The sequence below is a fragment of the Macrobrachium nipponense genome, chromosome 24 (genome assembly GCF_015104395.2).
Source record: "Macrobrachium nipponense isolate FS-2020 chromosome 24, ASM1510439v2, whole genome shotgun sequence".
Taxonomy (NCBI): Eukaryota; Metazoa; Arthropoda; class Malacostraca; order Decapoda; family Palaemonidae; genus Macrobrachium; species Macrobrachium nipponense.
This window is the reverse complement of record NC_061091.1, coordinates 65,619,858-65,642,858: the sequence shown is the minus strand read 5'-3', so window position 1 is coordinate 65,642,858 and position 23,001 is coordinate 65,619,858. Positions and strand designations below refer to the sequence as shown.

The 23,001-nt window shown below is 36.8% G+C and overlaps 1 protein-coding gene across 17 annotated transcripts in view; it reads right to left on the bottom strand.

Annotated features, from left to right (window-relative positions):
• Positions 1-23,001, bottom strand: part of LOC135205709 (myoneurin-like) — a 406,587-nt gene that overhangs the window by 187,670 nt on the left and 195,916 nt on the right. Inside the window, exons 6-7 of one of the 17 annotated variants that reach the window (XM_064236726.1) lie at positions 3,801-4,209; positions 1,913-2,042 (exon numbers count right to left, since the gene is read on the bottom strand). The exons of 11 other annotated variants lie outside the window; for them this stretch is intronic. In XM_064236726.1, the coding sequence (XP_064092796.1) occupies positions 3,802-4,209 (408 nt within the window). In that variant the 3' untranslated portion in view covers positions 1,913-2,042; position 3,801. Of the gene's footprint in view, positions 1-813; positions 2,043-3,800; positions 4,210-12,573; positions 12,982-17,225; positions 17,658-20,863; positions 22,528-23,001 lie in introns of those variants that run through there. 5 more of the 17 variants (XM_064236731.1, XM_064236734.1, XM_064236721.1 and 2 more) reach the window with 5 other exon arrangements.

Below are 23,001 nucleotides of genomic sequence, written 5' to 3'. Positions count from 1 at the left end.
AATAATCCTGATGGGTTCAGGCGCTTGGTCCTCAAGACCTAAATTTCATAATCAATCAATCAATCATTCAGCATGTAGTTTTCAGCATCATGTATTAGTAGTACTTGAAATGACTGGTAAGTAACCAGCCCAAAGGAAGGACCTTAAACTTGAGCAAAATGTAATCATAATTATTGCTGAACTTGACCTTAAGAAGAGGTCACTTTCTTAAATACAGGCAGTCCCCCGGTTATCGGCAGACTCAGTTAATGGCGATCCAGTTTTATGGTATTTGTCTAGCACCATAAAATCGGCAATTTATGGCACCACAAGGGCTAAGTTTCGGTTATCAGCGCCACAAGGTGCCGATAATAGAGTTATGGCACCATAACATACATAACAGAGGTGCCATAAACTGCTGAGTTTCAGTTAATGGCAGCTTTCACTTATCAGCACCCTGCCGATAACCAGGGACTGTCTGTAGTGGCTCTCAATAAGATCTTGACTGCCAAGTAAACTCTGATGATTGAGTTCCCTGATAAGAGAATAAGTGGTACACAAAAGGTTCTTGGAAACTGTCCAGGATTTCAACTATATTCTCAAGAAAAGTCTTGGCAACACTTTTCGAGATGAAGTTCAGCTGCAGTATATACTAACAGTTTTCATTTCAAGGCATAAATCAATGTAAGAAAACTTTCCTTGGCAACAGCCAATAACATTGAGTTTTTTAGGATGATACTTAAAGAACTACTGAAGGACATAATACAAAGAAGTGTCTTATATTTCCTTTTACTCAACAGCAAACACTGTAGTAATCAACCTTACCTATAATATTGTTTTTTATACAAGCACTCCATTTATAAGTCTTCTCACTCTTATTTCTTGGGCCTTACAGTGACCGTTTTTCCACAGCAATTTTCCTCAAAGCTTCATTGATGTCTCAGATAAAAAAAGCCTCTACAGGTTCCTCATCATGAAGCCCGAAATGATAAATTCAAAGTACGTATCTCTCAGCAATAATGTCACAGGTGACACATTCTTCATCTGAGCTACACAGACGTTGTACTTTACAAATTGCCAGGTATGATTTACACAAACTTACCTGTTATAGCAAGCACTGAAACATGACTATACTTGACATCTTCATTATAAACAAAAGTGAAAAGTTTCATGTGAAAAAATCCATGAATATGAACTATATACATAATTATCTTAAGGCCTAACAATCATTAGAAGCTAAAGCAGTAAGTCTGGCATGACAAACTTATAAAGCAGTATCTTACTGTCATGAAGTACTACCTTAATGTACCTTCACAGTGAATACAAAACAGAGCTTTCTCATAATGTATGCATTCGTCCCATTTACGTATTTATCATATTTAAAAATGTCACAACACATTAAAACACTATCTTTTTCAAGTATGGGTCTTTGCAAGATCTTAAAATACTATACTAACAAAAGCAGTGAATGAAGAAGGGGGAATATACATGAGTCATATAATGACCAGGGAACTCAGTTTCTCGGCTCTTCAGGGATACAAAGAGAGGGTTCTCATTTTTATTTTGTTAAATTAACTACATACAAAAAAAACAAAAGATTTATAAACTTGCAGCAGAGACATGAATAGTCCCCAAACCAATTACTAGTGGTACACACATCAGCGGTGATGCGCCTTAATGTGCCTTGCTAAACCTGACCTATAAGCAGACTGGTAAGAACACAAGTGGCATCCAAAAGGTTTTTCACCAGTGTGTATTCTCGTATGTTCTTGAAGATGACAAGCCTGTGAGAATTGAGAAGGACAAAAGGCACATTTGTACGGCTTTTCGCCTGTGTGAGCCCTCAAGTGTTTGCCAATATGACCTTTGTGTGTGACTCTCTTGGGGCAGAAGATACAAGTGTAGAATCTCTCGCCAGTATGATTCCGAATGTGAGACGACATATCAATGGGTACGTTAGTTGTGTAGCTACAGTGTGGGCAGCTGAACCTCCTTGGAAGTAGATCAGACTTTCTCCCCTTTCTTTTCATTTCATCAGTTTTGCTATTACCCAACTGAGGAACCTGAAAAATAAAGATAACATAAAGTAGTAAACAAGTCATGTATGAACTAAAAAATTAAATTACATACAGTACATAATTAATCAGCAAAAATTAGCACCGTTTAAGGTTCAGTTTTAAATTTAGGCTACCAAGGTAATACAGTATAATCCCTATATTGTACAACCCTCCAAAAAATTATCCACCTGAAAAAAATCATCCTTCAGCCATCAAAAAAAAAAAAATTATTTTTGCCATTGTTAAGCCACATTTGTGCACCGTCCGTCATAATGTCTGACATACATTCTCTTGGGCAAAACTTATGAAGTGAGCAGAACTTATAAGTTTGAAATACAGAACAAAACAACCTTCAACTTACAACACTGTTGTGCATATTGATGAAAGTATCTTTATGATACTGTACACTTCTCCAAATCCAGCATTTCATATGCATTATCAAGCTCGCACAGGACTAACAGAAATAAAGAAATGAAGAAAGGACCAAATTGAGCACCCCGCTGAAGATTACAAAAAGCACAGGAAGTTGACAGAAAGTTTTAGCTTTTTGATATTTAGTATTCTTCAATTTAAGGTTAAAATAAAAAACTAGAAATTTTACTATAAAAAATTAATGTTAAAAACTTAACCTTTGGTGTCACCGAAAAACTCTGACATTCTGTGGTCAACACTTTTATTCACACATATAGGGAATAACGAAGGCAGTTCTAATAGTACTAGTATTCTATTGCCTCCTAGTGACAAAGCTTAAAACAAAACACATGGTGGGAAAACCTCCAAGAGAATGACATCAACTAGCATAGGTCGAGCTACTTACACATCAACTGGTATTTACAAAACCCTTCCTGCCAAAAAGAACTGTCAGTTGTTACACATGGTATTGCGAAATATTCCAGTCTGCCTTGGAACTGCAGGCAGTATGTACTCAGTTCATTAACAATGGCAGTCCCTCTACTACTACCAGTTTTTTAAAACTCCCTCTTTGCTTCTGTTTTCCCAACTCATAAGCGTTTAGCTTCCAAATTTTAGTACTACTTCTTCTTTTGGGATTAAAGTTCCCTCCAAGTCCCTTGGTTGGAGTCATTACAGGCAGACCCTGGTTACTGGCAGGCATTCTGTTCTCAGCAGGGTGCTGAAGAGCAAAAACCGCCATTAACCAAAACTTGGCAATTTAGGACGCTTATGGCGCAAAGTTTCAGTTAATGGCGCCTCTGCTAGGTATGTTACGGTGCCATAACTCTATTATCGGCACCTTATGGCACCAATAACCAAAACTTGGCCCATTATGGCACCATAAAACACCGATTTTATGGGGCTACACAAGTGCCATAAAACCAGGTCGCCATTAACCGAGTCTGCCGATAACCGGGGACTGCCTGTTGGACTGTGCAGTAATTTGAATATATTAATACACAAATTGGAAAAATACAATCTGATGTTGATAACCTTATTGTGATAAAAATGAACAGACCCCTTCCTCTCCAAGTTCCTTGTACTACAACTATCACCTCCATCAGACTGTATCAAGTCACATAGGGAGACATACATATGTCAAAATATAACAAGAGAATTTTGGCATTATGTAAATGTGGATCCAAATAAAGTATTACTTGGCTACTCTAAAGAATGTGGTCTCATTAAGAAAATCTTCCACTCTTTATGGATGCAGAGTAAAGATTCTCACTACGCTTCTAAAAAGAGAACTTAAAGTCAAGTAGTACAGGAGATCTCTAAACTCATTAGGTACAATCACCAATGACTTACTTCAGTGTTGATGATGCACCTTGATGTGCCTGGCTAAACCAGACCTTTGGGCAGACTGGTAAGAGCACCAGCGGCACTGAAAAGGCTTTTCACCAGTGTGAGTTCTGGTATGTTCCTGAAGGTGACATGCCTGTGAGAACTGGGAAGAACAGAAACTACATTTGAAAGGTTTTTCTCCAGTATGAGCCCTCAAATGGGTGCTAATGAGGCCTTTGTGTGGACTTCTCTTGGGGCAGAAGATGCAAGAGTAGACTCTCTCCCCAGTGTGATTTCGAATGTGAGATGACATTTCAATGGGCATGTTAGTTGTGTAGCTACAGTGTGGGCAGCTGAACATCTTCAGAATGTCATCAGTCTGTCTTCCTCTTCCTGTCCTTTCAACATCTTTGCTATTATCCAAATGTGGAACCTGGAAAACAAAAATGATTCTAAGTGGTTCACAGGTCACACATGATCTGGCAAATGACATCAATTGGGTTAAAATTAAACCCTCCATTAAATGTCTACAGAGTCATTCTGCTTGGTAATATGCAGTACAAATAGGACAAGAAAAATATAAACTTCCAAAGATATCTTCCACTTGCATCTGAGCTAAGCCATAAGCCAAAACTATTAATCGAGAGCAAACAAGACAATGAGATATTCCGTGTCATATACTTTCGTGGTCTTTGACTGCTCAGATATTATGTAATGCTAAATTTTACATGCAGACTCAAAAATGTCATGTTATGACTGCAAATTGAATTTTTTGCTAGTGGGCAATCAAAATCATCTTGATAGCAAGCAGCGTTTAGTCCTCTGCTTGCTAGGTTACATCATATTACATTTCAAGTCTACCTGTTGGTAACCACACTCAAGTGTTTGGACAATGGGTAATGCTATAGCCTCTGCACCATGGCCTTGTCATCATCGGAATGTTACACAATTGCTGGTACACTCAAGTAAACAAACTTTCAATTTTTGCTTATGTTTTGAGATCATGTCTCATTTTATGTATCACTGGCTGGCTGCAATGAACTATTTAATAGATTCAGTTATTTAATAAGATATGGGGTGAGGCTTTATTTTCCCAGGTCTCTAGTGGATGGAGCAGGGTCCTGGATGTTAATCATACATATGCAAATTGTCTTTAGAATTTTCATACAAATGAATTGTCTTTTTCCTTGCATGTGCTGCTTATTAGCAATCTTTAAACATTTAGTTATTGTAATTTTTTTCAAAGTTCATGGTATTTTTTCTTTTTGTCTACATATTAAAAATGCATGTACCATATGAATGAGGCCAATAGATCAATAATAATAATAGTACATAATAATACAGTACATAATGTTGTTAGTATTGGGGAAAAAAGACCCCTTAGGTGACATTTATTTAAGTTTTCTTGTTTTGTAAACAATTTGAAAGATAACAAAGTACAAAATCTACTCGTAGATTATGATAGCTCCTGCTATCATCTCCAGAATGCTTTCGCATATGATCTCAGTCCAGTGACCTCCAATACATATATCTTCTAGCTCTTGATCTCATTCAGTTCATTGTATACCTCCAAGGGGTCCTCATTAATCCTTTGTCTTTGTTCAGTCTGCAGATTTTCAGTAATCCTTCTCTCTCAGTTCTTAGGATGTGATACCAGCTAGACCTTTTGACCGGATTGGATAAGCCCAACTCGTATTAGAACTAGTTTTTTGTTGATGTTATCTACACTGGTGAATTTTTTGTTCGTATAAAGTTAGAGAGTTTGCTATGTGTTCATTCATTGCTCTGTGTATGTAACAAGAAAATAGAAGCAGATTTCACTTCATGAGTGTTATTCTCCTATTAATAATATAGTAATATAATACGTAATAATATACTGGTAGAAGACCGTCTTTTAAACAGGTACTGTTAAAATATATTGATGCATCCGTAGAGTTGATTTTGTAGATCGTTTTCTCTTTCTTCCTTATGACAGCTTTCTCTTGGTTACTACAATTTCTGAGTAACGTGCCAATTCCGGGCAGGCGGGGGGCAGCTAGTGAAATATAGAGAGTGATGTCTCCATATAGTTTACTCATAAAACTAATAGTACTATATTACCATGCACTTAAGTTTAATATAAAATAATTATGCTAATGGTCCTCTCGATTTCGATCGAGCATGATCACAGCGATGGATCAGAGTCGAATGATGTTGCTCATGAGATCTACTCCATATATAGTGGTTGGTCAGCAGGGGGTTGGCTGCCTGCTGAATTATCAATGTCACTGGTTAATGGTCTAGATTTTGTTCCTCATTGAAAATCCCTCTAGCCAATGAGGAGTGAGATCCCAACCAACCAATCATAATTCAGCAGGCGGCTGACCTATCACTTTACTATATGGAGTAGATCCCAGGAGCGCCATCATTCTACTCTGATCCATTGCCGTGATCATGCTTGATCAAAATCAAGAGAAACGTTAGCATAAATATTTTATATTAGTAAACATAAGTGCACTGTAGTATCAGTTTTGTGAGTAAACTCTATGGACATTACTCTATATTTCACTAGCCTCCCCCCCAATTGTCCAGAATCTGCACATTACTCGGCAATTATAGTAACCAAGAGAAAGCTGTCATAGGGAAGATAGAGAAAACTAGTACAGTGGTACCTCGACAAACGAAAGTCCCAGCTTACGAAAAATTCAAGTTACGAAAGCAAATACAAAGATTTTTGTGGCTCTACATACGAAAATAGTTCAGGTTACGAAAGGTTGTTGCTGTAAAGTCCCGAGATTCGCCCGGACCACCGATAACAATTTTAAAACTCGCGCGCCGCCAACTGAGTAGACTCGCCACCGTCCTCCTGCTCTCCCATTGGTTCCTGATGCTAGTCACCGCCATAAGATCCTGCTCTCCTATTGGTCAGCATCTCTCCCATCATGCTCTATGTAAAGGCGTCTTTTGCCGCGGAATTCATTTGTTCTATACGATTTTGTTTATTAACATAAATTCGTTAGTAATTTCGTTGTACTACTTTATCGTGTTGTTTGAGAACTTTAGTACATATACTACATAACTTAGTCATGGGTCCCAAGAAAGTTGCTGAAGTTCACAGAAAGAAGAGGATGCTTTCTATGGAGATGAAGATGGAGATCATAAAAAAATATGAGGCTGGCATGCAGCTGAGTGTGATCGCTAAGGAATCCAGCCGAAATCTGTCGACGATAGGCACTATCCATAAGCAGAAGGAAGCCATCAAAGCAGCTACACCTTCCAAGGGCGTGACTATTTTGTCTAACAAGAGGAGCCACGTGCACGACGAGATGGAGAGGCTGCTTCTTGTCTGGATAAAAGACAAAGAAATCGCTGGCGATACGATAACCGAGACGGCAATCTCCCACAAGGCCAGCGCTATTTTCGGCGATTTGATTGCCCAGGCCAAAGACGACGGAGGAGAAGGGACACCGACGCCATCCCCAGAGTTCAAGGCTTCTAATGGGTGGTTTGAAAAATTCCGGAAACGGGTTGGCATCCATTCGGTGGTGCGGCATGGGGAGGCAGCCAGCTCGGACACGAAAGTGGCTGAAGCCTTTATTAAGACGTTCGACGAGATGACGATCAACTAAAGGCTACAGTTCTCAGCAAGTCTTCAACTGTGATGAGACTGGCCTTTTTTGGAAAAAAATGCCTTATCGGGCATACATCACGGATGAAGAGAAGAAGCTACCCAGGCATAAGCCTATGAAAGACAGGCTTACACTCGCACTTTGTTCGAATGCCAGTGGGGATTGCAAGGTGAAGCCCCTACTTGTGTATCATTCAGAGACTCCTCGAGCTTTCAAGGCCCACAAAGTGCTAAAGGAGAAGCTTCCAGTGATGTGGAGGGCTAATGCAAAAGCCTGGGTAACGAGACTTTTGTTCACCGAGTGGGTAAAACTGTGTTTCGGCCCGACAGTGAAGAAATTCTTGGAAGAGAAGTGCCTCCCTCTGAAATGTCTGCTGTTGTTGGACAATGTCCCTGCTCACCCTCCTGGCCTCGAGGAAGATATCCTAGCGGAGTATTCTGTTATTAAGGTTCTTTATCTTCCGCCTAACACCACCCCTCTCCTCCAGCCCATGGACCAGCAAGTGATATCGAACTTCAAGAAGCTGTATACGAAACATCTTTTCAAGAGATGTTTCTCCATCACCGATACCACAAACCTCACCTTGCGTGAATTTTGGAAGGAGCACTTTGATGTTGTGATATGCATCCGACTCATCGATCAAGCTTGGCAGGAGGTTTCGAGGCGAACCTTGAATTCCTCTTGGAGGAAACTCTGGCCTGATGCCATATCCGCCTGAGACTTCGAGGGATTCGACATGGGCGAAGCTGGTGCAGATTCAGAAACAGTTGACGATCCTGAAACTGTTTCACAACCGGATCTTGACGAGATCGTTGCACTCGGCAAGTCCATGGGGCTGGTCGTCGACGAGGACATCAATGACCTTCTCGAGGAGCACCAAGAGGAGCTTACGACGGATGACCTGAAGGAGTTGGAGGCCATGCAACATAATGTCGTTCAAGAAGAGTTCTCTAGCAGCAGTGAGGAGGAGGAGGACGACTCTATGACAATGGCAGAATTTAAGGATGCTCTAGCTGTTTTTCATAAGGTGCAATCATTTGTAGAAAAGAGACACTCCGAAAAGGCTTACACAGGTCGTATGCATGTGCATTTCAATGACGTTTGCCTGAGTCGTTTCAGGAGCATTTTGAAAAGCAGGCAGAAGCAATCTTCTTTGGATAGTTATTTTTTAAAGAGGCCTTTAGTAGGGGTAAGCAAACAGGAAGATCCAAGTGATACGAAAAAACAGAAAGTTGAAAGTGGTGAAGAAATTGAAATTTTGTATAAAAAAAAAAAAAAAAAAAACGTAAAGTATAAAAAAGTAAAAAATAAAAATGTAAAAATAAAAAAGACAAAAAAAAAAAGAAATTTAATTTTAAGTTTTTTTTGTAAAGTTTAGTCTTAATGTTTCCTGACTTTTTTTATTGTGTTTCGTGAAGTTAAGTGTACGTACTTAAAAGTTTTTAGCTGTTTGTCCTCCTTCTCTATCGCCACTTTCAGAGATAGAGCCTCACTCGAAAGGTAAGGTTCCACATTTTACTACATACATACGTATGTACGTACAGTATTTCTTGTATACCATGTACACTAATACACTTTATTTACAGGTACTATGTAGTACATATTAGTAGTACATATCAAGTTAGGTATTGAATGGTCCAAATTGTTGTATTTCATTGTTTATTGGTCAATTTAGCTTTATTATAAAATTTACTGGGTTGTTTTTGTAGGGCTTGGAACAAATTAGGCAATTTACATGTAAAATGCGGTTCAAGATACGAAAAGCCCAGGTTACGAAGGCCGCCTCGGAACGGATTAATTTTGTATCCTGAGGTACCACTGTATGTGCAAATCAACTCGGCTGATGCAGCAATAATAATAATAATAATACATAATATTAGACCTGTACCAGTGAAATCTATCATGGCCTGAGCAATGCTTTCAACTCAGGACTTGTAGAGTATGAGACACCATTGATGTCATTGAGCTACAGTGTTTGGTTAGTTTAGTGAAATTTACAAATATAGAACTTCTCTGAATGTACGAAATAATTATTATTATTAAAATTATTATTATTCACAACGTCCATTTACTGGGGTCATTTTTATTCACAAAAGCTGTATGTTTATGGAGACAAGCCTATAAAAGACAGTCATGTCTAAAGTTGCTGAATAAATTGTCCATATACAGAAAAAGAAAGAAGACAATAACACACATATATATTATGAATGAATAGAAAGGAACAAACAGATGAATGTACACACACACACACACACACACACACACACATCACACATATATATATATATATATATATATATATATATATATATATATATATATATATATATATAAAACCTACTGGAGGCACAAAACTGGATATTGTAACGTGGCATCTGAAAATCTTTAATCAACTTACAAAACAATGCAAAAATTGATTTGGGCACTGAATTAAACTCTGAACTACAAAAATAACTTTATTTCTTTAAGAGAAGCAAAATTCTAACTATCACCAGACAGTTAGAAAGATAATCAAATGGGAGACTGAAATAGTTAGTTAAAGCTAGACAGAAAACGGACTGTCTAGAACAAGATCCCTGCAAACTGACCCATTTCCACAAGTATAACAAAAAATAAAAGGGACACTTCTCGCCATACTCTGATATCATTTCCACAGAATTGAATAGTCATGCAGTAAATCAATTAGTTTCTTCAACACATTAAACACCATAAGTGTTACTAATACTAGGTAATAATCCGGCTCACAGGGTCGACAAAGTGACAATTCAAAAGAGTTCCTGTCAGAAAGAAAAATAATTCTTATTAACACACTTCTCAAACTAATAACAAATCTCATGAAGAGGGCAGTGCTACATTTCACAAACAAGTGCACAAAAATAGAATGATAATAATTTCTCACGAATCTCTCATGAGAAAGAAAGGTTTTCTGCCACTTCACACGTCATCTCAAATAGTTCGAGATGCTGAAAAGGAATTCATTAATGTAGGTTCCAACAACTCTCACCTCTGATGTCCATGATAATAGTTTTGTGTGGTTGTCACGCGCTCTCCGTCTTCAAGGACAAGCAGGGGCAAATAATGTCCCAAAACTTATAAGATATAGTGGAGGTAAAAAGTGACGTACAAACGAACAAGCATTCTCGTAAAACCACTCCTGATCTCCTACGTCATTGAGTGAACGAGTTCATTGTGCAAAACCAATTGTGTAATAACACATAATTTATTTCACAATTCCTGATCTACACGTAATACAGTTTTTTTTACATTTTATATTCTTCTTGTTAGGAAGGTAATCTATTTTAAATAACACTTATCTCTCACTGCTTCCGCCCACAGAAACAAATGCACACACGGACACAACATTCGAGGAATTTTCCATGCAAACTCAGGTGTTGTCAATGTGACCTCTGAGACAGTAGATGCTTCTTAACAAAGAACATTGGCTTTTGCTTTTGTGTGAGCTAATGCTGATATCTATTATTTCAAAGAATGTCATTGTTCACCGCATCTGTCTATCAACTTTATACGTATAACACATAGCTATATGTAATAAACAATAAAAGACAGGTGGGAACTGAAGTCATTAGCTATAACTGAGGTTGCGAGGAATTGAATGTGATTTCTCTTACACTTGTAAATAATGCATATATTTTTGAAGAAAATAACAAAATTGTGGATATACAATCAGGTTTCCAGTAAATACCCATAGCATTTCACCTAATGTGTATAAATTTTTTATGCACTGTACAAAAAATTTTTCTTAGACAGTTTGTAACATTTTACCTCCATATGTATAGAATAGTCAAAGCTGTTGTAATATATTAATACAACTAGTATTACAATTATCATTGATAACTGAATAAATAATAGCTGCGACAATCAGTTACAATGCCAAATCCAAGCAACATTTCTAAAGTAAAGAATATATACATACTTATCATAGATTTTTTTTTCACCAAGGCTTTGTTTCTTTCCAAAATCAGTAAAGAGAATTTGTATTGCTCCAAAATGATGTTCATACTTACACCCACAATGTTCTGATTCAGTTTCCCTAATCTTATGAGCCCCAAGATTGCTTAAAATGATGCCAAAAAATCAAAGCAATTCTACCAAGAACCACCAATATAAAATTGGTTTACAGATTAGACAAATGCACAGACACATGCTCATGATCACAAGGTTTATTTGGGCCCTGCCATTTCAGTCATGAGCAAAGCATTCGCTTTGTTGCCCTGATACAATTCAAAGACGTTCTGGTATGAATGAAAAACATTTTGATATATCATTCACGGAGGTTCTATGGTAAATCTTACGTTTACTTAGGAATCCTCAAAAACAAGTAATCTGGGAGAATGAACTGAGACATTTTATAATCCATGTTTAGGTTCACTTGGATCAGGATAATCAAAATACACTATGCAAGATTTATTCATACACACACTATTATAGAGAGAAAGAAATTTTACAACTATCATTCTGTTGTAGATTAAAAAAAAAGAAAGGTTTCATATAATAGAATACAGTGGTATGTAATTATCATAGTCATAAAATAGATTTTGTAAATGTACTACTATACTATATTAAACCCCAGTTTGAAGCTAATAGTGACACTCTCCATGGAGAAGAAGCAATTTAGGAAAAAGTATGAATATGGATTAAAGAACTGCTTTAGCATTTTGACACTGCTTTTACAAGCAGGCAAAAGTTCAGTGCCCATAAACGTAATGCTAAAATCTATAATACCTGCTCTGTATCATTCAGATTTGAATGACTTAACTATATACTATCTAAATTCAGATAGTCAAGCCTTCACTGGTTTCTGTAGACAGAATTTTGATTTTCAGAACTTTCCTTTTGGTATGGTTTACAAGACTTACTGTATATCATTTGAAATCATTCTCCAACTGAATTGACAGCCACCCATCTTACTAATATAAATAGTCTTTTTTGTTTATTTTTTCATTAGCTAGTCAGACCTGATCTCTGATTAAGACTTAAAAATGTGCATCAGGATTGTTCTCCCCACAGGCTAGAAAACACAAAAAAATTGTGCTGTACTATATAGCTTCAATCTTAACCTTTTGAACTTTATTTAGATTTACACTTCATTTGCATTAACAATTAAGGCAACATCAAAAATATGCCTTTACAAAAAGTGCACGCCTTTCACTTTACTGCAAATGAGGACATCTTCATTTTTCATTTTACTGCCGATGATGACGTCTTATATGTGAATTCAAACCTGACGCTTGAGTAGCCTGGTATGGACACAAGCTACAGGCGTAAGGCTTTTCGCCAGTGTGTGTCCTCTCATGCTCCTTGCAATGACCCAGGTGGTTGAACTGCAAGGAGCAAAAGCAACATTTGTAAGGCTTTTCTCCAGTGTGAACTCGCATGTGTCTCAGAGCATCATGTCTGAGGGCCAGTTTCTTGGGACAAAAGACGCACGTGAAGAAATCCTCTCCCGTGTGAGATCGGATGTGACTGGCCATGTCAATAGGGATGGTATTTGTATACCAGCAGTGGGGACACTGGAGTATCTTCACTGCAGGTTGGGGTGTTTCCTTGGGCCTTCGCCCCCTTCTGAAAGGAGGCACCTGGAAAGTAAAAATCACCATAAGTGGTTCAATAAATGGATTTCAATGTAACCTAGGTTTCTTTGATATTGAATCACAAGGTTGTATCCTGTTATAGAACAAGGCATTCAAGAAGGTTAGTACTATAACCATTTCCTATGAAAACTGGTCCATAAGCCTAATGATCAAGCCACTAAAAGCAGGAAATAAGAAGTAAGCAACTTGATACAACTACATGAGATGCAAGTCACTCACTTCAAGTATTCTGCAACAGGAGAATGCAACTGCAATTAATGCAACTGGAAATATGACGCAATAATATCTCTGTCAGCCCAAAGATAAATGAGCAAAAGCAATAATGAAATGTACTTCATTAAGCATGTAAAGAAATTAATTATTTAATCCATAAAAAAATTACCCGGTGGTCTATATATTCAGTTGCCACAATGAACTCTTTTATAATGTACAATTAACATAAACCTGTAATTATGAACTTTTCATAACTGTGTAAGAAAAATGCCATATTTTGCTGTTGTAAACTTTATTTCTTAATATCAAGAATGAACATACACCTATTGAGCACTAATATACTTTTTTCAAATACAGTAGCTTCCATTAAGAAACTTAATAAAAAAAAATACTGAAATCATTTGCATTTACAAGGAACTGTTCCTAAGCCCTCTCTAAAAGCAAAAAGGATGGGTGGATGTGGAGGTACGTATATGGTATTTACGGCCGAAGCAAATGCACTGGGGCAAAAAAAAAAAAAAAATAAAAAAAAAAAAAAAGCCATCCTGTGTTATCATGAAATACCAAGAAATGATAGGGTGAGAGATTGGTGGAGGTGAGGTTACTAGATATACTGTTGGGCACTGCCCTGCACAAACCGAAAGAGATTGCGGTCTCATCAGTGTAAATACAATGGGTAACATGCAATGAAATTGTAACTTCTCAAATCCCTAATATTTTACACTAATGAGTTTTCCTATGAAAACCAAGAATCTGAACTTAAGATTCGAGTCTGAGTTAGGAGGTAATCAGGTTACAATAAAAAAATATTTTATCTACACCTGATTTCACAGTGTAACTACCAAACAAATAAACATGCTGTCAGACTAATTGTTGTCAAATGTGCACGATTCCTGAAATCCTAACAGCCGATGGTTTTCAATAAGATTCTTGGATCAGATGAGGTAATAAAAACTCTTACTCTCACATATAAGAATCTTTAGATTTTTTCCTTAGTCATACAAATTTCTCTTTTTGATAATATAGAGCCTTAAACAAAAAACGAAAGAGAGAAAAAAAGCTGCTCTCAACCTGAACATTCTCAACACGACAATTACCAATCTTTCAGTACAGTATATTTGTTATCAACATCGATGAAGGATAACATGCATGATAACCTATATTTAAGTAAGTTTATCACGTACGTATCTGATGATGCATAGGTTATTTTAACTACAGGCAAGTCCTTGGTTATCGGTGGGGTTCTGTTAATGGAGGTGTGCCGATGAGTGAATACCACCGTTAACCAAAACTCCTAACGACTTCATGAATCAGATTTTCAGCATTGATAAGTGGCTTATCAGCGCTTACGCCATCATAAACGCCATTTTTTTACCATAATTATTGTGATGTTCTGGTAAATGGCGATTTTCAGTTATCAGTGCTCGGCCGGGAACGGTACCTTCGCCAGTAACGTGGGACTGCCAATTATAAGGATTTAATCACAGATATCCACTTTAATGTGCTGAATGTGGAAAGTTCTAAGGAAAGACAAAAAAGACATTAGAAAGAGAATGTAAAATAGATATACTATAATAGAGAAATTACCAAAAATAGAATCGGGTTTATGTTACTCCACAAATCAAAATTTTATGTAAAAAAGAGAAGCACTACACTTTTGGAAGACAGTCCACTTATCATGCTAACACTGAGATTTTGTTCTTAATTAACACAAAACAAAAACACACTCATAGAACTGCATTAGAATTAAATTACAGGAGCCTCATAAAAAGTTTATATTCCACAATAAAGGAACAGAAAATAACAAGATTTCTGAAAAGTTGTCACAAGCACACTGCATTGGGGGTGACCATACAACATTTCACGATCTAAATAAATATTTACATGACTTAACAACTGTCTCTCAGAACACTAGTTTTCACATCTTTTACATCGTCGTAGTCTGACTCTTTTTCTTTAAACACTGCTTTTGCCTGTATGTACTTCCTTGCCAGCACAGTAAAGTCATCATCTCCTCAGATAGGAAAAAAGCTATTTCATCTTTCAAGATTTCTAATATTTTCTTGGTGTCTCTTTTTTGCTCACCAATATATTTATTTAAACAATACATAAAATAGTGTGAAACCAATATTTAATGTACATGCTGGAAATATTTTTGGACCTTGAGCTGTGCATGGTCACTGTGCAAACAAGGCACAAATTCTTAAGCACAGTAATATTTATGTGAACAGACATGCCAGTACGTATTTAGAAATTTATAGAATTTGCTCATCATAAACTTAAAAAAAATCGTAGCATATGATGATTGTAATGGGCTGAAACTTTCAAAGGGAATTCCTTAATCCAGTTCACTTCTTGCATTCCTTGTGGTGTTTCTTCTTGTGCTGAATCAACCCTGCTATTTGTGTTACCCGATACGAACATAAATGACAAGAATATGGCTTCTCTCCTGTGTGTTGTCTTTCATGAGTCCTGAGATGACTCAGCTGAGTAAACTGCAAAGCGCAAGTGTGGCATTGATAGGGCTTCTCCCCTGTGTGTCTTCTTTCGTGAACCTTGAGATGATTCAGCTGAGTAAACAGCAAACCACAAATAAAACACTTGTAGGGCCTCTCCCCTGTAGGAACTCTCATGTGGGCGATCATATTTTGCTTCCTTGGAGCTTTCTTGGGGCAGAAAATGCAAGTGTAGGCCCTGTCACCTGTATGATCCTGAATGTGACTGGACATATCAATGGGAACGGTGGTTGTATAGCTGCAATAGGGGCACTTTGAAGTGTTGCCAAATGGTACACTTAGACTCTCAACTGTTCGATCTTCAGTATTTCTAATGTTACCCACTTGGTGGACCTGTAAAGCAAAAGAAAATTTTTAAGCTTAAAAAGCAAAAAAAAAAGCTATTCAACATTGTTTAAAGAAACTACAGCAGCTTCAGTGATCATTTACATCCTCCCCATAAGGGATTACAGGCATTCCCCAGTTATCAGTGGAGTGCTGATAAGCAAAAACCACAATTAACAGAAACTCTGCGATATATGGCGCTTATGATGCCACGTTTCGTGGCACCTTGTTAGGTATGATATGGTGCCATAATTCTATCATCGGCACCTTATGGTGCTGATAACCGAAAGTTGGCCAGATGTGGTGCCATTACAACGGGTCATAAATCACCAATTTTATGGCACTAGACAAGTACCATAAAACCAAATTGCCATTAACCGAGCCCGCCAATAACCGGGGACTGCCTGTATTTGTTTGGCAATATAAAGTCACAATTTACTGATACATTTAATTAAACCTGCATGGTTTAAATATATATATAATATATATATATATTATATATATATATATATAGATATATATATGATATATATATACATATATACATATATACATATATATATATATAGTGTGTGTGTATATATATATACATATATATATAATATATTTTAGATATATATATATTATATATAGATATATATGATATATATATATATGTCTATATTCATACAGACTGGAAAATCGTCAAATTCAAAAATAGAAGAGGCTCTCTATACATATCATTAGTAAAACTTACATAGTATTTTGGAGGGGTTGAGGAAACCAGTCTAGAGATATATGCCATTTTTTATGACTTTCCATGGTTGATTTTGTGGGGTTGAACTCCACACAAAACGCAAACTAACTAAACTGGATGCACAGAGACACAAGTTATGGTTCAGGCCCATCATAAAACTCATAAGGGTTTATATTAGTATTGGCATACACCATAGTGTTACAAAAAATGGTCACTTGTTTATTTTCTAAAGATAAGTTTTGAAATTTAAATGTCACTCAACATCTAGTGGTTAAATTTCCTGCATCATTTTTCATAAATTTAGCCTTGAACTATAATAAATGATTTTTTTTTTGAAGATTTTTTCCACCATAAAAAAAAGGTTTGAATAAAAACTGGAAGATTTCATCCTATGAACTTTTGAGTCTGAATTTGCTTCACTAGTTTCATATCCTCAGATCATTTTGCAATAACATCTACATCAAATCCTCCTTGTGGTGTCGCTTCATGTGCTGAGTCAATCCTGAGATTTGCGTAGCCTGATAAGAACATAAATGACAGGAAAATGGCTTCTCTCCGGTGTGTCGTCTTTCGTGAGTCTTCAGGTGGCCCATTTGTGTAAACAGCAGTGAACAAAAGCCACATTTGTAAGGCTTCTCCCCAGTGTGAACTCTCATGTGCTTGATGAGGTCACACTTCCGCTTGTCTCTCTTGGGGCAGAAAATGCAAGGGTAGGCAATGTCGCCTGTGTGAGTCCGAATATGACCGGACATCTCAATTGGAACGGTGTCTGTATAACTGCAGTAGGGGCACCTTAACTTGACCACTGGTTCCAGTTTACTACTCTCAGTTGCTTGCCCTCCAATATTTCTGATATGAACCTCAGGGTGAGCCTGTAAAACAAAAATCCTCTTAAGTTGTCAGAAATGATAAAATCTCGGCAATTCTTGTTACATCTACTCTATCTCAGTCAGTAAACCAGGCAACGGCATTTCACATCTTAGTGAAGGATATGAGTCGATATGAAATAAATCTGGATTTAATAATAGTAATTTTTCTGTACTGGAAACTGTACATTCAGCGTCACACCAAGTTTGGAGTTGTCTCTCGGGCCATTCCATATTATGTTTATACAATTTACTATTGACATCCTTGTACATCCTTTTGTGGTGACCATGATGTTAGGATGCAGTTGCTAGCCCTATGACTGTTCCCCTTCAAATTTCATTAAGCTTGAAGTAAAAAATTATAATATTCTGACATTCAAAACTAAAAACACTTGTATACAGTATACTGCAGCCAAAGAAAGATAAAGGTTTTCATTTAGTGCCAACACTAAAATTATTATCGGAACACATGGGTTTGCATTTCATAAATGCAAATACTACACCCAGATAGCACAATATAACACAGAATCACACAAACAAAGAAGAAAATTAAAAACCAGAATGCCACGGGGGTAAAATGGACAGGAAGTCAATAAAAATCTGGCTACTTTGTGAAAAAAGGGCAGTAAGTACTTGGCCTACCTCTTTCCGTGTTGGTTATCTCCCATTGTCACTAAAACCATGTGACATTTTTAACCGGACTCCAGCGAAGCACTTGAGAAACTCCCCTTCCATAAAAACCTCAGGTTTGTTAGTTATGAAAAGTACAAATTGATGAAAAATTTATCATTTAGGAACACCTGTATATAGAATATTGCACCATGAAAAAGTCCAGGATCATTTTAACACAACACAGGAGTTGCTTCAGACACAACAACAGAATGAATTGGTTTCTTATATGTATCTACTGCCTGCAGGGACTTGGTGCATCTGTACATGAGGTATGGGTTTATGTTCACTTGATAGCTAACAGAGGCTTTTTGATTTATAGGATCCAAGGCACTGAAAAAATAAAAACCACAATGACTTGCATTTGAAACTATACATGCCAAACATGAGGACAAATCCCAGCGAGTACCAAAGTGGCATTTTGGTCACCTTTGCTGTTATTTCACAAGTTGATATGGACCATTAAAATTCTGTTCTGCACACCTATTCATACAGTACTTTATGCACAGTGAATTGTGTTTCGGGGTGAAAAAACCTCCAGTACGTATTGTATTGACTTAATATCTTACTGTACTTAAGTGGCGTGAAGAGTACAGTAGTGTAACCACTTGCAAACAATTTACCATTTGAACAGCCGTCCAGAACAGACCTCGTTCGTAAGTGGGGTGGTGTCTGTAATTGTGCTTATTAATTCAATCATGATGAAGCATATAAACATTACTTAAAAAATTGCCATAAAACATGTGTTATCAGGAGCATAAAGAACAATCAAACTCGTATACCTACTATGAGCAATTACGTATCGGCAACAAGAGCCTTGCAAAATATGACAGTACAGTACCCTGTGAGGATATTCAGAATACAAAGACTGAGATTGAGCAAGTTTATTTTATTCGCACTCACCGGCAACAAAGAACTAATAAAATGTGACAGTAAGTAAGGATATTCAGATTACAGAGAATAGGGCTAAACATTTTTATTTCATTAAATGCAGTTGATTACATAAACATTCTAAGAGACTTCCTGAGATGCTGCTATTAATCAAAAACATACCAGAAATGACTGATAGCCATATAATCAAAATATCAAATCATTTTTTAATTAAATATAAAAAAATAATTGACTGCATTATTCACTGCCATCATTCTTCCAGGAGATAATTAAAAGATCTAAAATTAAATTAAGAGCAATAACAATACCTCCAAAAAGAAAAAACAAATGAATGACTGGCAAGAAAAAGACGCTACGTAATAGTTTGCTAGTTTGCATGAAGCAAACAAATGCCAAAGATGACAAAAAATACCAACACTCATTTCTTACTGTAGTGTCAGTGAATATGTCTGGTTAAAGTGGACTTTCGAGATGACTTGTAAGTACACAAGTTACATGGAAAGAGCTTTTAACCAGTGTGCATTCTCTCATGTTCCTTCAAATGGCCTCTGTAGCTGAACTGTAAGGAGCAATAAGGACATTTGTAAGTCCCCCTTTTACCATGAGTTGTCAAGTGCACGGTGAGGTCATCCCACACAGCATACTGGTTTGGACAGAAGACACAAGGGTAGAATTTCTCTCCTGTGTGCGAGTTGATGTGAGGAGACATTTCTGAAAGACTGGTGGTTGTGAAACTGCATTCATGGTTTGGGCACTTGAGCCTCTCGGCACCTTCGCTGGCTATTCTTGTTCCCTGACTTTGAAATCCACTGGGGTTACCCCATGGAAGCACCTGCAAGGCACAAACTCTCTTCAGTGGTCCAATAATCCAAAAGATTATTATACTGCATAATGCTTAACAATGCCAGTCACTAAATTCGGTACGTATTGTCATAAACCTATGCAACTCGCACAGGTACTGTTGCAAAGGTGTAATTATATATAAAATGGGTTTGTTCATGTTTATTTGAAATGCACTAAGTAAATTGAATCGTATGGGCTATGGAAATGGTGGTAAATATACATGATGATAGAATCACTGTTTTGTGCCATGATAGATTCACTGTTTTGTGTCACTGCGAAACAATGGCTGTGAATCTTATACATTAGATTAGTTTGAATGTACTACTATTGCCCTAAACCCAAGGTTAAATCCTTCTGAAGAAAACTGAAGAGGCAGTTAGCCCTATGGTCATCAGTTTGTTGATAGATATCACCTCTTAGAAGATTAAATAGGAATTAAACTTCCCAGTGTATTCCAACCTATCCCTTACAAATACATTTTTATATCACAGAGAAGACAACAGTCAAACAAGGAACACAAAATTTTCAAGTGATAAAATGCTTTTCTTGCTTTCCTGCACCATAAGAGGGTTATTTTCCCACAATTCAGGTAGGATTCAGACTGCAATTGTTTAATCAAGGAAATAGCATCAATCTTCCTCAGAATCCAAACTCACTCTGAGAGGTTCTCTATGCCTTAACTACAGCAAGAAGGTCCTTTAACAAGACAGCATGCATCTGAAATGAAAGTTCCTTCCACATCAGGATCTTAATCAGTGAAACACTTTTCTTGAGATTTTTTTTATTTTCTTAAACACCAAAGATTGCAAAGGGATTACAGAGTCAAACATCTTAACAGATAGTAACCAACAAAAAACTACCATATGTTCCTTACATTTGTAAGATTACATTCTACAAAAATTCCAACAAACCAGCAAAACTTGTCATTGGGAGGCACTGCACCAAATGTCTGTTGGGGCTGTTGTACAAGTTCAAGGGCCGACTCTGAGTGAGCTGTACATATGCAGAACCAGTAAATACATACCCATAGCTCATCCAACTACAGCAGTTGGTTTTGGCCCAAAGTTTTGTTAATTTGACTTCTGATGCAATTCAAGAGTATCCTCCTTGTAAATTTCATCCCCATTTTGTGCTGTGCTCCTCCTTACATATCTGTTAAATAAGGTCAAACTGATGCTACTAAGTGAGGGAAACAAATAAACTACACATGACTAAAAGCCTTATTGATTGGAACATAATTTCATACATTACACAAGAAATGTGAATTACAGGAAATAATTAAACCAAACATGCCACAACTTCAGTACATACATTAGAAAAAAGTATGGAGACTACCTGCTACAAATATCACGTAAATGATAAAAAGGGAAGAGCCTTAGCAAAAACTTTTTTTTATGCAAAAAGACATCACCTGTGCTATTTTCAGTACTTCAATTACCAACGCTTCTCTACTGGCAATAGCCCATTTTGCAAATTTCTCACATTTGGTAGGAATTTTGAAATTTGCATTTGAGATATGTGATACTACAATACTCTACCAATGGTGGACAATGACAGCAGCCTACAGCACTGATTCCACTGTTCTTGTAGGTGTTCGCTTTCCATCATGTCTACAAAACTTCACTGTAAAATGGGCATTCTGTAAATTAAAAATTCAAACTGCAAGCTACGGAAAGTGTTGTAAAACATGCCTATTGTCTTACAATGCTTTCTGTTGCTTGCCAGCTAGGCTGATGTTTCTTTTTTTTCCAATCTATAATTATTTAAAATTTATTACTGTTTTCTCAGAAAGTAGTCTGTATTTTCAAATTCGAAAGTTGAACAGGTGAGTTTTTCTTAAAACTTGGTAGTTATAAAAAATGGATAGTCTGAACATAGTAACATCCATGATTGAGTTATAAAACAATAATTTATTCAAGTTACCATAAATAACAATAAAAATGCACAGGCATGTACATACTAGTATTTGGGTAAACAAAATCTGATTCTCCCAACTTTCCTTCCTTTCTCATAAATGTTGGATACTGTTAAAGTCAAATACAAACCAGTTAACTGAAGCTTCTCACTTTCAATGCTGATGATGCCTCCTTATGTGATAACTTAACCCAGACCTTTGAGCAGACTGGTAAGAACAAAACGGGCAAGCAAAAGGCTTCTCGCCAGTGTGCGTTCTTTCATGTTCCTTGAGATGAACTGCTTGGGTAAACTGCGAAGAACAAAAGTGACACGAGAAAGGCTTCTCTCCGGTGTGAACTCGCATGTGTCGTACCAGCTGGCTCTTTTCCACAAACTTCTTGGGACAAAAGAGGCACACATAGAAATTTTCACCACTGTGGCTCCGGATATGAGAAGACACCTCAATGGGCACGGTGCCAGTAAACGTACAGTGCGGACATTTGTGTATCTTGATAAATGGATCGGCCACTCTCACTCTTCCCTGACTAGTGCCTCTGGTGATACTCATATGAGGCCCCTGTAAAACAAAAATTGCATTTAAGTGGTTCAGTAGTCACAATGTAAATGCATACTACATATATTTCTTGGTTCATCCATTTTTAACATCTATAAACACAAGAGTACATACATAGTGCTTTGGGATGAATTACAAAAGTTTGTTACCTGGAACATCCTTCCTATAAAATCTAACCCACTTGGATTAGAGAAATACAATACTTTGTAAATTTATCACAATACATATACACAATGCATTTGTCAATCAGTTTTAGGAGTCGACAGGCATGTGTTGGTTTCTTTAAAACTCTATCTCTTATAAGAAACAAATAGTGAGAAGACATAAACCTGGATTAGAAAACAACTATGCTGGATTATAAATAAAAAAAACAAGTGTCATTATAAAACAATGCTTGGAAAGATGGCTTGATTTTAACATTTGACTTCCTTAATGCTGGATTTTATTCGTGTGAAAAAATCTATTTACAGAAGCTAC